Here is a 16,724-nt window from a genome sequence, read left to right on the forward strand (position 1 = left end):
TGTCTTTTCTTACAATAACTTGCATCATGTAACAAGCTTCAGACAGTACTTGACAATACGGGAAAACATCCACTTACTACTTCTCTTTAATCCATATCTGCTTCATCTTCCAAAAACTGCTTTTCCTCCACAAGTGTCTTCAAAGGGTCATTGGGCAATTTGGAATCCCAGAAAGAATTTTTTTGTTTATCCTTCATTTGCTTGTGTGTAAATTTCTATTATCCAGCCCAACTGCAGCTCAAATGACTAGATGTTGACTAAAATGAAATTCCCTAGTAGTGGTGGTGGTGTTTACTTTGTCAGGTTTTTAAAGAGGTAATTTAGAAGATCCCTGGGTTCTTGACAACTCAAAAGTTTGAGGGGTGTTTCAACCTTCTGATAGTGAGGCGGCGTTAGGGTGGGGTGAAAACGTGGTTTTATAGTCCAGCAAAATAGCTTGATTTGGGGTTTTTTAAGGGAAAAGCAATCTTCACCCTTTTTTTTTTTTTTTTTTGCTTAAAAGTAACACGCCTGGAAACTTTCTTGATAAACTACTGACACTGTAAATGTTTTAATAAGTACATATTTACAGGAATAAGCACTGACTTATCTGAGAGTAGGTTTATAATTGTCCTTGCCTGACTTCTTAAGTCTTACCCAGCATGGCAGTTAGAGATTTTGCTCGTCAAACTTTATTTTAAAATGCAAAAATGGTTTGTTTTTAAAAACAGAGGCCGTGGGAGCATCCGGTCAACGTCCTGTTTTCTGTCCTGTCCACAAACAAGAACAGTTAAAACTTTTCTGTGAAACATGTGACAGACTGACATGCAGAGACTGTCAGTTATTGGAACACAAAGAACACAGGTACAATTATTAACATGTCTTACCTCCTGTGGTACATTTTCTCAGAGCAGGAGGAAGTGAAATTAATCTCAAGCATTTGTGTAATTAAATATTGCTGTATTTACTGTTGATTAGACTGAAATGCTCTCTTGGTGAGGGGAAGTCACTAGGCCTCCTTTAAGGTCCTGAGCTCTACAGGTGAGTTAGGTCATAAGTACAAATGAATATTTTAGTCTCATCCTCATCTGTGGTGGATACTTATAACAGTCACACAATGCTACATGACTGGCTGCCTGGTTATGTCTGGTGTAGCAAAGGGTGATGTGACTTGTAAGGGTGGTGCATTGGTAGAGCTATGTGGGACATCTAGGACTGGATTCAGAGAACTGCTGGTCAGGGCTTGAGGTGAATTGACAGTAGAGGTTAAGGTGTAAACTTGCCTGGCACTTGTTGGAGCTGCCACTTTAATGTGTACACAAATGAAATATAATAAAACATAAAACTGGCACAAACCTGGATTTAAAAAAGTGGTGCTTTGACTGAGTGGAGGCTATAGTAGTGAATGAGGGGTCAGGTAGTAATTTTCTGGAAAGGTCATGTTTTAATATGATGGATACTGTGGAACTTTTAGGCTAAATCACAAAGCTTATATATAAGGTTTGCATCATGGATGAATGTACTTGCCTAATACAGTGGGCTGAAGTTTGATCCACTTGTCTTGGTGTGTTGCTTGTCTGAAACTTACCTAATTCCAGGTAAAAATGGTGAGGCTGGTAACGCATAAAGAATTTAAGTTTTCCTCTCATTTTGTATTAGTCTTAAGAAATTATCTGATCCATGGGAGAGAAGAAGCTGTTGAAGAGCATAAAGTCTTTGAAGTCTTATGGTTGTGCAGTGATTTGAATGATGCTGTTTGGGAATTTTGGTAAGTAGTTCTGCAGTGGTGTAGTAAGGGTTCTAATGTGCAAATATATGTTTCAAGTCATCTAAAACTCTGCACGTTGGGAGCTTTAGCAGACCATTGCAGAACTGCTTCCTGCAATCTGCCTCCAGACAGCACTTCCCTGCTCTCTCCGTGTATTTGGCCACTGGTTTGAAACAGCTGATCTAGCCGTTTTTAGTACCTTTCCAGCATCGTCAATGACTTCATAGAACATTAAAGCAGCTTAATAGAGAAAACTTAACTTCTTTAACTTCTAACAGTTACTGACAGTTTTATAATGTAAGGAACTGAAACACATGTCTGGCCCAGGTTTTTTCCATGCTATTTGATTGTAAATAGCCTCAAAAATACAATTACCAAGAATATTAACATCTAGGATTTGTTGATGAGCTTTTGCTTGGTAGCCTGTCTTACATTTCCACCTGTTGTGCACTTGACACTAACTGATTAACAATCCATAAATAGATGCATCTTGTTCTACAGTGTATTCTCTTCCATAAGACTTCACTAATAACCTGCTTTCAGGTGCCACTAAATAGAAACTTTTATTTAAAATCTCTTGTGTGCAGCTGTAAATTACAGATGGACAAGATGTCTGCCTTGACTTTCAAATTAAAACTGGGATTTTGTTTATGGAGCTCTGTAAAATGTTTAAGCAAAATCATGCCAGGAGAACACACACTGTTTTTAATCTCCTGCTTATTCCTCACCTGAAATCCTAATCCTCTGAAACACAAGAGGCTGTTGAATCACCATCTGAATAGCCACAGGGCACACTATTCAGACTCCAGAGAACTTTGAGGGAAGGAGCTTTTGTGGATGCTTTAGAAAGCTGAGATTGTCTTGTGGCAATAGACTGATGTGGATTAGCTGGTTTAGGTTCCTTCCAACCCAAATATTAGAAATTAGAGTAAAATCCAGTCGTTCTAGATAATTTACCAGGACTGTTGTGCCAAAAGCATAGCAATAAATAAACTCAATAAAATTTCTGTTTTGCTAAAGGTGATTTTCTTAATCTTTTTATCAGAGACACTGCATGAGAACAGACAGAAAATTCCATGCAGATTATGAGTGATTTTTTGGTATCTGTGGGCCTTTAATCATAGAATCATAGAATATCAGGGTTGGAAGGGACCCCTGAAGGTCATCTAGTCCAACCCCCTGCTCGAAGCAGGACCAATTCCCAGTTAAATCATCCCAGCCAGGGCTTTGTCAAGCCTGACCTTAAAAACCTCCAAGGAAGGAGATTCTACCACCTCCCTAGGTAACGCATTCCAGTGTTTCACCACCCTCTTAGTGAAAAAGTTTTTCCTAATATCCAATCTAAACCTCCCCCACTGCAACTTGAGACCATTACTCCTCGTTCTGTCATCTGCTACCATTGAGAACAGTCTAGAGCCATCCTCTTTGGAAACCCCTTTCAGGTAGTTGAAAGCAGCTATCAAATCCCTCCTCATTCTTCTCTTCTGCAGACTAAACAATCCCAGCTCCCTCAGCCTCTCCTCATAAGTCGTGTTCTAGACCCCTAATCATTTTTGTTGCCCTTCGCTGGACTCTCTCCAATTTATCCACATCCTTCTTGTAGTGTGGGGCCCAAAACTGGACACAGTACTCCAGATGAGGCCTCACCAATGTCGAATAGAGGGGAACGATCACGTCCCTCGATCTGCTCGCTATGCCCCTACTTATACATCCCAAAATGCCATTGGCCTTCTTGGCAACAAGAGCACACTGCTGACTCATATCCAGCTTCTCGTCCATTGTCACCCCTAGGTCCTTTTCCGCAGAACTGCTGCCTCGCCATTCGGCCCCTAGTCTGTAGCGGTGCATTGGATTCTTCCGTCCTAAGTGCAGGACCCTGCACTTATGCTTATTGAACCTCATCAGATTTCTTTTGGCCCAATCCTCCAATTTGTCTAGGTCCTTCTGTATCCTATCCCTGCCCTCCAGCGTATCTACCACTCCTCCCAGTTTAGTATCGTCCGCAAATTTGCTGAGAGTGCAATCTACACCATCCTCCAGATCATTTATGAAGATATTGAACAAAACCGGCCCCAGGACCGACCCTTGGGGCACTCCACTTGACACCGGCTGCCAACTAGACATGGAGCCATTGATCACTACCCGTTGAGCCCGACAATCTAGCCAGCTTTCTACCCACCTTATAGTGCATTCATCCAGCCCATACTTCCTTAACTTGCTGACAAGAATACTGTGGGAGACCGTGTCAAAAGCTTTGCTAAAGTCAAGAAACAATACATCCACTGCTTTCCCTTCATCCACAGAACCAGTAATCTCATGATAAAAGGCGATTAGATTAGTCAGGCATGACCTTCCCTTGGTGAATCCAAGCTGGCTGTTCCTGATCACTTTCCTCTCATGCAAGTGCTTCAGGATTGATTCTTTGAGGACCTGCTCCATGATTTTTCCAGGGAATGAGGTGAGGCTGACTGGCCTGTAGTTCCCTGGATCCTCCTCCTTCCCTTTTTTAAAGATTGGCACTACATTAGCCTTTTTCCAGTCATCCGGGACTTCCCCCATTCGCCACGAGTTTTCAAAGATAATGGCCAATGGCTCTGCAATCACAGCCGCCAATTCCTTCAGCACTCTCGGATGCAACTCGTCCGGCCCCATGGACTTGTGCACGTCCAGCTTTTCTAAATAGTCCCTAACCACCTCTATCTCCACAGAGGGCTGGCCATCTCTTCCCCATTTTGTGATGCCCAGCGCAGCAGTCTGGGAGCTGACCTTGTTAGTGAAAACAGAGGCAAAAAAAGCATTGAGTACATTAGCTTTTTCCACATCCTCTGTCACTAGGTTGCCTCCCTCATTCAGTAAGGGGCCCACACTTTCCTTGGCTTTCTTCTTGTTGCCAACATACCTGAAGAAACCCTTCTTGTTACTCTTGACATCTCTTGCTAGCTGCAGCTCCAGGTGCGATTTGGCCCTCCTGATATCATTCCTACATGCCCGAGCAATATTTTTATACTCTTCCCTGGTCATATGTCCAACCTTCCACTTCTTGTAAGCTTCTTTTTTATGTTTAAGATCCGCTAGGATTTCACCATTAAGCCAAGCTGGTCGCCTGCCATATTTACTATTCTTTCGACTCATCGGGATGGTTTGTCCCTGTAACCTCAACAGGGATTCCTTGAAATACAGCCAGCTCTCCTGGACTCCTTTCCCCTTCATGTTAGTCCCCCAGGGGATCCTGGCCATCCGTTCCCTGAGGGAGTCGAAGTCTGCTTTCCTGAAGTCCAGGGTCCGTATCCTGCCGCTTACCTTTCTTCCCTGCGTCAGGATCCTGAACTCAACCAACTCATGGTCACTGCCTCCCAGATTCCCATCCACTTTTGCTTCCCCCACTAATTCTACCCGGTTTGTGAGCAGCAGGTCAAGAAAAGCGCCCCCCCTAGTTGGCTCCTCTAGCACTTGCGCCAGGAAATTGTCCCCTACGCTTTCCAAAAACTTCCTGGATTGTCTATGCACCGCTGTATTGCTCTCCCAGCAGATATCAGGAAAATTAAAGTCACCCATGAGAATCAGGGCATGCATATATATTTCAGGACTCGTTACGTTCTTTTCCTTGTATATGGAAAGTAATGTTACGCTGATTTTGAGGGAGGAGGCTTTTTTAATTCAAACCTGTCCATTGTTAGTTCAAAGTGGGTAGTATTTTGTCAATACAAGAACAAAATATACTGGTCTAAGTAGCACACTCCTTACTGTGGTTTACTGCAAAAACATAGACCAGAAAGAGTTGAAGCAAGAAATGGGGTTTGTGCATACTTTAAACACTAGATGCAGACATTTCTCTGAATTGGTTAGACAGATCAGTTGCCCTTCTAGATTTCAAATGAGGCTCATTTACCCTTTCAATGGTAGTCTTTGAACAGAGTGTAAATTACTTTTGTTCCATCACTAGAGCTCCCTGACCTCTTGAAGAGTGCTGTAATTGCCTCTAGAGAGGGAGGGGAGAAGCATATTCTGGGGTTCTCTTGGTTAAGTTTCCTAATGCTGTTGCTAAGCTGCACTTCAAAAGCGTGGGATTTATATACAACTAAGCCACAACAGAAGTAGCAAGTGACCCTCTGGCCTGTTTTGTACTATGAAGTTAGGTTGAGGTAAGTAGCCTTGCATTAACCTATTTGTGCTTGTATTGATGCTCAAATTTGTCTCTGTCTTGACATAAGTGCTCTGTTAAAATGATACATTAAAACCACCTCCCTGAATGGCATACAGCTATATATAGTCTGTGCGTGCAGAGACTGCATGGTCTGTGTTCGCCCTAACAGACCTCCAGCAGCTGTCCCACAATGCTCCGTTCCTTACGACAATGACTGCAGTGGTCACAAGGTTAAACTCCACTGCCCAGGAATCAGAGTCTGGAAGGCATGCCCTTTAAACTCGCCTGGGTGGTGTTGAAATACCTTTTCCTGATTGCCCCCCTTGATGAGCACACCTAGTGGTTCACCATTGTGTGCCGCTGCTCTGCTGACCATGCCAGCTCTGTGCAGACAGACAGGTACTAGGAGCTCTCCTGACTGGAGTAGACAAGAAGTAATGGCTCTCTTGGTCCTGTGGGGAAAAGATGCTGTGCAAGAACAGCTGTAGACCAACCACAGAAACGTGAACGTCTACTAACAGACTGCACTGGGGATGCAGGCAGAGAGGTATGACAGGGGTCTGCAGCAATGCCATGTGAAAGTGAAGGAACTTCGCCAGGGATACCACAAGGCCAGAGAGTGCAACAATAGATCTGATGCTGTGCCTTAGCCCTACCACTTCTACAACCAACTATGTGTCATACTTGGTAGAGATGTCACCAGCACCCTGTCAATCGCTGTGGATACCTTGGAGGATCCTGACACAGAAATCCCTGCCATGAACAGCAAGGAGTAGAAGAAAAAGACAATGTGGGACTCCAGCCATGCCATGAGCCTGGACTAGTTTGAGACTGTACCACAGTCTAGCCAGTCAAATGCAGATGAGGCTGAGGGAAAGGAAGGAGACTCGGGAAAAGTATGTGTATGCCTTTTTCCTTAAAATGTTAGTTATAGATGGCTTCTGGCCCACCCTCAAGTTAACAAGATACAGGTATCAACTTTTCGTTGTTTTGCTTGTATGAGAAGAGGTAGATTTGGCATGTGATTATCATTCTCTATATTTGGTTAGCTGGGATATGTAGAATAATTTGTTTAGGTACCTAGGGATGTCCTTTGTATCCTCCTAAGAGATCTCTGTGGAACTTCCATTGAAATGGTCTGCAGTCCTCTCCTGAAGGTTTCTAGTGATGACTCCCTTGTTTCTTCCTCCATGGTAGTATGCTTTCCCATGGTATCTGTGATGAGTTTGATTGGCACCATTGCATAAACAGGCTAGCAGCACGTGAGCCCAGGCAGCTTCAGGTCACCAGTAGCAACTGTGTTCTCTGTGCCTGTCCGCAGTGAGATATTCCCTAAAATCACCACAGCCTGTGGAAAATAGTGCCAGTATTCGGTGCTGTTGCCCTGTAATTGTACCCATGGAATAGGGACTAAAATTTTATAACTTCATGCAACAGGAAATCCTTCCATCTCCTCACCCCCCCTTGTCTCTAGCGGGCTATATTCACAATGGCCGGGGCTGGAAAGCAAAGCATTGTCGAGGCACTCCAAAGCCAAAGTGTCATTAAACCTGTCTTATTAAAAGTGCTTATGAGCATGAGGGACGGGAGTTTGGAAACTTCTCTCCCTTTCCCTTTTGACTGTAAATCCAATGATACATCTATCTGTTTTTATCAGTACTTGCCACTGTTGCGGCCTGAAGGGGTGCCCCTCCACACCCAAAGAACACTTCATCTCAGTGAGGTGCAGAAAGAAGAAGACTAAGAGTGATGTACTCTGCAAGAACCTGCAAGGCAGCACTGCATTGGGCCACGAACAAAGGACTTGGAGCTATTAAGAACATGAAGAAAGACCAAGAGGACAGGGAAAAAGGCCTAGGAGTCCTAGCAGGAAAAGGAACAGGAAATGCACCAGGACATAATGGGTCTGTTTACGCTACAAGTAAACACCTCTGGCTGGCCTGCGTCAGCTGACTCAAGCTATGGGTCTGGTTAATTGCTGTGTAGACATTCAGGCTCGGGCATGGGCCAGACGCAGGTGTTTAATTGCAGTGAAGACATACCCAATTGGTCTCCTCAGGCAGCAAACCCAAATGCTGCAGATCCTGGTTGACCTACATGTCCAAAAATACCGGACTGTCCACCTTTTGCAGTCATTGGAGAACTCCATGGTCACTGCTTCCTATTCTGCTCCCCTCCCCTCCCATACCACATGGCATCACAGGGCCCATCGTCATCACCCTTATCACTCCATGCTGGGGGACAACCAGGAAAACCACAGCTCCACATATGCTGACCTGTGAGGACCCCAGTTGGTGTGTGTGTAGTCACAATGGGTTACATGTGTTTACTCAAATAGACATAAATGTTTACTTTTATAATTTTAAATTTTCAATCTGTTATGTTAAAAACTTGTATAACGCTGCTTCTTGTTCGGGGGGTTTTTTTTTGCATATTGATTTTCTACATTGCTTTTTCTACTCAATAAAAGCTGTATTTTTGGAGAATCAAATTATCTTTATTCCCAACAAATATTGCAGAATGCATTACAGTTGTCAAAACACACCAAGCATCACATAATTCATAGCTTCAGGAAAACACGCAGTCATATTTATCAATGTATAGTAAGTACTACACAGTTCTTAGCAGCACCCCAAATGTTTACCACTTTGCCTCACAGCTATTATGCAGGACACAACAAGCAGCTATAGCCATTGGGATATTTTTCTCACCAAGATCCAATCTAGTGAGCAAATCAGCCAGTGTCCCTTCAGTCTACCCTTCTGCACTTGCTGAGCCAGTAGTTTAATCTTTCCTTGGTGCTGTCTGCGTGGCTGGTGTATAACTTCATAAGCTAAGGGAGCAAGGGGTAGACTGGGTTCCATTTCAGTATTGCCAATGGTAGTCTGTTGGCTGGGAAAGAACATCCCTGGTTAAAGCTTTGTGAACAGTCCTGTGTTCTATAGGATGCAAGCATCGTGCACTTTCCCTGACCAGCCAACGCTGAAATCATTGAAGCGTCAATGATGATCCAACAACACTTGCAGACTATGGAACAGTAGCCCTTTCTGTTGATGTACCCTGTAGCCCGATGGGCTAGTGCCAAAATTGGGATATTCCAGCTGTCTGTCACCCCAGTGCAGTTCAGGAACCTCCTTGCTGCAAATCCATCCACTGTGTCTTGCACATTGCCAAGAGTTAGTCCTACATAACAGGAGACAATTAATGTCCCTACCCAGTTGTATGAAAATGTCCTCACTGTGGGTTTTCAACTCCAGAATGACTTCCCACTGACTAGTAGTAATCCAGCGCTGCAAGTTTCCAACATGCGATTTACCACTTCTCCACTGTCCATGCAGTTATTCTGGTGTCCCAGGGCTGGGGCAAGTCTGGCACATAAATCCAGGAATGTCACCTTTTGCAGTCCCACCAGTCTGGGCTCATTTCTCAGGCCCAGACAAGATATTTCCATAATCTGCAGCTGCTCCCTGAAAGCCATCAACAGCCTTGGATTGTTTTCTCGCTGTGTCCCTCATCAAATTGTCCTTGAAGAAATCCTTGTGTCCTGGATGTTGCTGCACTTAGAATCATAGAATAACAGAGTTGGAAGGGACCTCTGAAGGCCGTCTAGTCCAACCCCCTGCCCAGAGCAGGACCAGTCCCAACTAAATCATCCCAGCCAGGGCTTTGTCAAGTCTGACCTTAAAAACTTCTAAGGAAGGAGATTCCACCACCTCCCTAGGTAACACATTCCAGTGTTTCATCACCCTCCTAGTGAAAAGGTTTTTCCTAATATCCAACCTAAACCTCCCCCACTGCAATTTGAGACCATTACTCCTTGTCCTGTCATCTGCTATCACTGAAAATAATCTAGATCCATCCTCTTTGGATCCACCTTTCAGGTAGTTAAAAGCAGCTATCAAATCCCCCCTCATTCTTCTCTTCCGTAGACTAAACAATCCCAGTTCCCTCAGCCGCTCCTCATAACTCATGTGTTCCAGTCCCCTAATCATTTTTGTTGCCCTTCTCTGGACAGTCTCCAATTTTTCCACATCGTTCTTGTAGTGTGGGGTCCCAAACTGGACACAGTACTCCAGATGAATCATAGAATATCAGGGTTGGGAGGGACCTAAGGAGGTCATCTAGTCCAACCCCCTGCTCAAAGCAGGACCAATCCCTAATTAAATCATCCCAGCCAGGGCTTTGTCAAGCCTGACCTTATGGCCTCACCAATGTCGAATAGAGGGGAACGATCACATCCCTCGATCTGCTGGCAGTGCCCCTACTTATACACCCCAAAATGCCATTGGCTTTCTGGGCAACAAGGGCACACTGTCAACTCATATCCAGCTTCTCGTCCACTGTCACCCCTAGGTCCTTCTCTGCAGAACTGCTGCCTAGCCATTCGGTCGCTATTCTGTAGCGGTGCATTGGATTCTTCCGTCCTAAGTGCAGGACCCTGCACTTGTCCTTGTTGAACCTCATCATATTTCTTTTGGCCCAATCTTCCAATTTGTCTAGGTCCCTCTGTATCCTATCCCTACCCTCCAGCGTATCTACCACTCCTCCCAGTTTAGTGTCATCCGCAAACTTGCTGAGGGAGCAATCCACACCATCCTCCAGATCATTAATGAAGATATTGAACAAAACCGGCCCCAGGACCGACCCTTGGGGCACTCCGCTAGATACCGGCTGCCAACTAGACATGGAGCCATTGATCACTACCTGTTGAGCCCGATAATCTAGCCAATTTTCTGCCCACCTTGTAGTGCACCCATCCAGCCCATACTTCTTTAACTTGCTGACAAGAATACTGTGGGAGACCGTGTCAAAAGCTTTGCTGAAGTCGAGGAATAACATGTCCACTGCTTTCCCTTCATCCACAGAACCAGTTATCTCATCATAGAAGGCAATTAGTCAGGCATGACTTTCCCTTGGTGAATCCATGCTGACTGTTCCTGATCACTTTCCTCCCATCTAAGTACTTCAGAATTGATTCCTTGAGGACATGCTCCATGATTTTTCCGGGGACTGAGGTGAGGCTGACTGGCCTGTAGTTCCCAGGATCATCCTTCTTCCCTTTTTTAAAGATGCGCACTACATTAGCCTTTTTCCAATCTTCTGGGACTTCCCCCAGTCGCCACGAGTTTTCAAAGATAATGGCCAATGGCTCTGCAATCACATCCGCCAATTCCTTTAGCACTCTCGGATGCAACGCATCCGGCCCCATGAACTTGTGTACGTCCAGTTTTCTAAATAGTCCCGAAGCACTTCTTCCTTCACAGAGGGCTGGCCACCTCCTCCCCATGCTGTGCTGCCCAGTGCAGTAGTCTGGGAGCTGACCTTGTTCATGAAGCCAGAGGCAAAAAAAGCATTGAGTACATTTAGCTTTTTCCACATCCTCTGTCACTAGGTTGCCTCCCTCATTTAGTAAGGGGCCCACACTTTCCTTGGCTTTCTTCTTATTGCCAACATACCTGAAGAAACCCTTCTTGTTACTCTTAACATCCCTCGCTAGCTGCAACTCCAGGTGTGATTTAGCCTTCCTGATTCCATTCCTCCATGCCCGAGCAATATTTATATACTCATCCCTGGTCATTTGTCCAATCTTCCATTTCTTGTAAGCCTCTTTTTTGTGTTTTAAGATCAGCAAGGATTTCACTGTTAAGCTAAGTTGGTTGCCTGCCATTTACTATTCTTTCTACACATCGGGATGGTTTGTCCCTGTAACCTCAACAAGGATTCTTTAAAATACAGCCAGCTCTCCTGGACTCCTTTCCCCCTCATGTTATTCTCCCAGGGGATCTTGCCCATCAGTTCCCTGAGGGAGTCAAAGTCTGCTTTTCTGAAGTCCAGGGTCCATATTCTGTTGCTTTCCTTTCTTCCTTGTGTCAGGATCCTGAACTTGACCATCTCATGGTCACTGCCTCCCAGGTTCCCATCCACTTTTGCTTCCCCTACTAATTCTTCCCGGTTTGTGAGCAGCAGGTCAAGAAGAGCTCTGCCCCTAGTTGGTTCCTCCAGCACTTGCACCAGGAAATTGTCCCCTACCCTTTCCAAAAACTTCCTGGATTGTCTGTGCACCACTGTATTGCTCTCCCAGCAGATATCAGGATGATTGAAGTCACCCATGAGAACCAGGGCGTGCGATCTAGTAGCTTCTGCGACTTGCCAGAAGAAAGCCTCGTTCACCTCATCCCCCTGGTCCGGTGGTCTAAAGCAGACTCCCACCACGACATCACCCTTGTTGCTCACGCTTCTAAACTTAATCAGAGACTCTCAGGTTTTCCTGCAGTTTCATACTTGAGCTCTGAGCAGTCATACTGCTCCCTTACATACAATGCAACTCCCCCACCTTTTCTGGCCTCCCTGTCCTTCCTGAACAGTTTATACCCATCCATGACAGTACTCCAGACATGCGAGTTATCCCACCAAGTCTCCGTTATTCCAATCACATCATAATTCCCTGACTTTGCCAGGACCTCCAGTTCTCCCTGCTTGTTTCCCAGGCTTCGTGCATTTGTATATAGGCACTTGAGATAACCAGCTGATCGCCCCTTGTTCTCAGTATGAGGCAGGAGCCCTCCCCTCTCACACGCTCCTGCTCGTGCTTCCTCCCGGTATCCCACTTCCCCGCTTACCTCAGGGCTTTGGTCTCCTTCCCCCAGTGAACCTAGTTTAAAGCCCTCCTCACTAGGTTAGCCAGCCTGCTCGTGAAGATGCTCTTCCTTCTCTTCGTTAAGTGAAGCCCGTCTCTGCCTAGCACTCCTCCTTCTTGGAACGCCGTCCCATGGTCGAAGAATCCAAAGCCTTCTCTCCGACACCACCTGCATAGCCATTCATTGACTTCCACGATTCGACGATCCCTACCCCAGCCTTTTCCTTCCACGGGGAGGATGGGCGAGAACACCACTTGCGCCTCATACTCCTTTATCCTCCTTCCTAGAGCCACGTAGTCCGCAGTGATCCACTCAAGGTCATTCTTGGCAATATCATTGGTGCCCACGTGGAAAAGCAGGAAGGGGTAGCGGTCCGAGGGCTTGATGAGTCTCAGCAGCCTCTCCGTCACACTGCGAATCTTAGCCCCTGGCAAGCAGCAGACTTCTCTGTTTTCCCGGTCAGGGTGGCAGATAGATGACTCAGTCCCCCTGAGGAGAGAGTCCCCGACCACCGCCACCTCCTCTTGGGAGTGGTGGTTGTGGAACCCCCAACTTTAGGACAGTGCATCTCATGCCTTTCAACTGGTGGAGTCTCCTTCTGCTCCCTTCCCCCAGACGTATCATCTGGGCCACTCCCCGCAATGGTACCTATGGAGAGAACATGAAAACAGTTACCTGTGTCCGCGTTGCTGGTACATGGATGTTCCCCCTTCTTCTGGAGGTCACATGTTGCCAGATTTCTTCATCGTCCTCCTGTCCGCACTGCGCAGCCTGCTCTGAATCTTCAGAACCTTGTGCCTGTAGAAGCACAAACCCTCCTCTTGGGAGTGGTGGTTGTGGAACCCCCAACTTTAGGACAGTGCATCTCATGCCTTTCAACTGGTGGAGTCTCCTTCTGCTCCCTTCCCCCAGACGTATCATCTGGGCCACTCCCCGCAATGGTACCTATGGAGAGAACATGAAAACAGTTACTTACCTGTGTCCGCGTTGCTGGTACATGGATGTTCCCCCTTCTTCTGGAGGTCACATGTTGCCAGATTTCTTCATCGTCTTCCTGTCCGCACTGCGCAGCCTGCTCTGAATCTTCAGAACCTTGTGCCTGTAGAAGCATATCCTGACGTCTGTCCAGGAAACCTTCAGTTTCTCTTATACAACGCAGGGTTGATACCTGTTGCTCCAGACCTTGAACCTTCTCTTCCAGTATGGAGACCAGCTTGCACTTTGTACACACAAAGTCGCTTCTGTCCTCTGGAAGAAAGGCAAACATGGCACATCCAGTGCCGGTCACAACAGTTGAACACTCCCCATCCATATTACCTTCCTACTATGAACTTCCTCAGGAGATGCAGTAATTACTCAGAGAAGTCGTTAGGCTGTAAGACTCAGTGGGCTCACTTCAGGCGAACTCCCAGGCAAACTCCTGCTGTTTGCTGCTCAGCTGGTTCCCCGCCGCTCAGCTGGTTCGCGGAGCACCGGCTTTTTTAAGCAGCCAGGCTCACCTGAAACAAAACACTTAAGGTCTGGAAAGACAGGAGAATCATGCATCCAGTATTTGCAACATTCATGAGGCTAGCTCTGTGGTTCCCGTACTTCTGTCAGAGATTGCAGACACTGAAAAGGGCCATGTGGGTTCATGGGATTTTTTTTTAAAGGTGCAAAAATTATGGGCTGTATGGATGGCTTTATGCGGTGGAGAAAGTTACATGCTGGGAACTTGACTCCTAGCTCTCGGAGATCCCTGGGCACAAGTTATTACTGTCCCACAAAACATGGGAAAAATGTCCCCCCAAGGCATTGCATTGGAGGGCAGTGTGTATCCCACTGGGATATCTCATGGTGTATTGTATTTTACATCAACCCCAAGCACTTCTGAAGAGTACATGCAGCACCAATGCAAACAGCAAGTATGTACGCACCCAAGTGATATACAAATTCGGCAGGTGTACGCTAATGTAACTTACGTCAACCAATGTTTGTAGTGTAGACATGGCCTTTGTAATGGGACTTATTAAACAGAATCATGGAGGGTGGGGAGGAAGATACCTTAGTAGCTTGGACACCTGATGGGAAAAGATCACAAAATCTAGAAAGTATTTCTTAAATTCTCCTTGCCAGCCTTATATTAAGTGTTCTGCTTTTTATGTTGTCTATCTTATTTTGCCGTGCTCTGCACTAAGAAGTGAAAAGAAAAGGAGTACTTGTGGCACCTTAGAGACTAACCAATTTATTTGAGCATGAGCTTTCGTGAGCTACAGCTCACTTCATCAGATGCATACCGTGGAAACTGCAGCAGACTTTATATATACACAGAGAATATGAAGAAGTGAAGCATTCCTAGTTTCATCCCGTCTGATATTACAGCTTCTTGTATTCTTTTTAGGTAATACTAAGTGGAGGTGCTTTAGAAGTGGTGTCTGTTCAGTCAGAGATTTGGTGTATGGGGAGTTGTGAAGTAAACAGAGCCAGAAGAACCAAACAATTAAGCTGTTAGAATGTAACTGCTTTAAATTTACATTACTGTTACTGAATATGAACGACATAGTGTAAAAGGTGAAATTACCTGTCTTAGGTGGAAGTCTATTCTAGCAGTCAGTATATCTTTAATTTTTGACTGGTCTTTATGCACTGTGCATCTTGTCCAAACATATGTTTTCTTAATAATAAAAGAAAATAACTTAAATTTATTTCCCACAGAATAGACTTTTCAAGGAGCTTTTTCAAATATTGACAAACGATAAAATTGTTTATTATGAGTTTTTCTGCTGTGTCCCCTTTACAGTAATATCCTGTAACTTCTTATCTTGTGAACAGTAATGCGTCTCATCTTCTCCCAATGTATAGAAAATTTAAAATGGCGCACAAATGACTTCTAAGGATTCTCTTTCCTTGGGAACTTTATTGTGCCATTATCACCACTCAGAAGTATTGTAAATTGAGCAGGTTTTGGCTTAAATCACAACTTTCCACTAATTCTTCCATAATTTGTCACGCTTTTACTAGCAAATGTAGGTTTAAATCCATACTGAGAAGTTTTAGTTTCCATGCACTGCTCCACAGTAATTGGTATCTTGTTTTGTGGCTTGAAAAGGTATCAGTTTTTGGAAGAAGCTTTTCAGAATCAGAAGGGTGCAATTGAGAATCTGTTGGCCAAACTTCTTGAAAAGAAGAATTATGTTAATTTTGCAGCTACTCAAGTGCAGAATAGGTAAGTACCTACAGATAATATTCAAGTGTTGATATTGTATTGTGCATTTAATAAAGCCTATTGTTCATACTTTTGTAGGCTCGTAACTCGTTTAAATTCTAGTTGGTCCTTAAGTCAATTATACTGGATTTATAGTTGGAATGTTTTATACTTTATTATGCTTGTCCATGGCACACTGTTGCAACTATATAAATGTCAAAGTAGATGACCCTTTATGGAACTGCTGGTACTGTCAAAGGTGTGGCATAATTTATTATAAAGTAAAATAACCTCTACTGCTCTGGTCTTTGTCAGTGAGAACTCTGTGGGGGTGACAGACATACTGGCCATACTGTTTAATATACACATCTTTCAGATCAGAAAAGACAAGAGCTGGAGATATTAAAATAAGAAAATAGAAGCAGAGAATTAATACTTCACACTAATTCAAGCAAAACATGAAAGAGCAGTTAAACATAAAAAGGTGGACAGAAAAGTCAGACAATTAAGTCATCAAATCAGGGTCAGACTTTGTGTAAACTTTCTCCTTTATTTGCCAAGAATTAAATTCTAGATGGTTGTAGATCTGTAGCACTGGGTTAGCAACTTTTTATCTGTTAGGCAGAAAGTAAATAAGCCATACAATTCTGCGTTTATCAAATAACTTTAAAGAAAGTTGCTTCTTTACTTTTTATGGAATAAAAATGACTGTGTAGTATTTGGAGGCATAGTATAAAGTAATTGCCTGATCATACATTTCTCTTTTTTAGGATAAAAGAAGTAAATGAAACTAACAAACGAGTAGAACAGGAAATCAAAGTGGCTATTTTCACCCTCATCAATGAAATCAATAAAAAGGGAAAATCTCTCTTACAGCAGCTTGAGGTACAGTTAAGAACAAACAAAAAATCAGTTCATAAACTCGCTCTTTCGAACACCTATTGAGAACTTGCATTCCATACTTGAGTGAGGAGTTTATTCTGTGCAGGCACAGGTGTTTCAGTGGTATGC

General features: G+C 44.4%; 1 protein-coding gene across 2 annotated transcripts in view; it reads left to right on the top strand.

Annotated features, from left to right (window-relative positions):
* Window positions 1-16,724, top strand: part of TRIM33 (tripartite motif containing 33) — an 83,037-nt gene that overhangs the window by 30,402 nt on the left and 35,911 nt on the right. For both annotated transcript variants that reach the window (XM_077839057.1, XM_077839058.1), the window contains exons 4-6: window positions 711-843; window positions 15,618-15,734; window positions 16,484-16,598. In XM_077839057.1, coding sequence (XP_077695183.1) covers window positions 711-843; window positions 15,618-15,734; window positions 16,484-16,598 — 365 coding nt within the window. The remainder of the gene's footprint in view (window positions 1-710; window positions 844-15,617; window positions 15,735-16,483; window positions 16,599-16,724) is intronic.

The sequence above is a fragment of the Eretmochelys imbricata genome, chromosome 21, assembly GCF_965152235.1.
Source record: "Eretmochelys imbricata isolate rEreImb1 chromosome 21, rEreImb1.hap1, whole genome shotgun sequence".
NCBI classification, from domain to species: domain Eukaryota; kingdom Metazoa; phylum Chordata; order Testudines; family Cheloniidae; genus Eretmochelys; species Eretmochelys imbricata.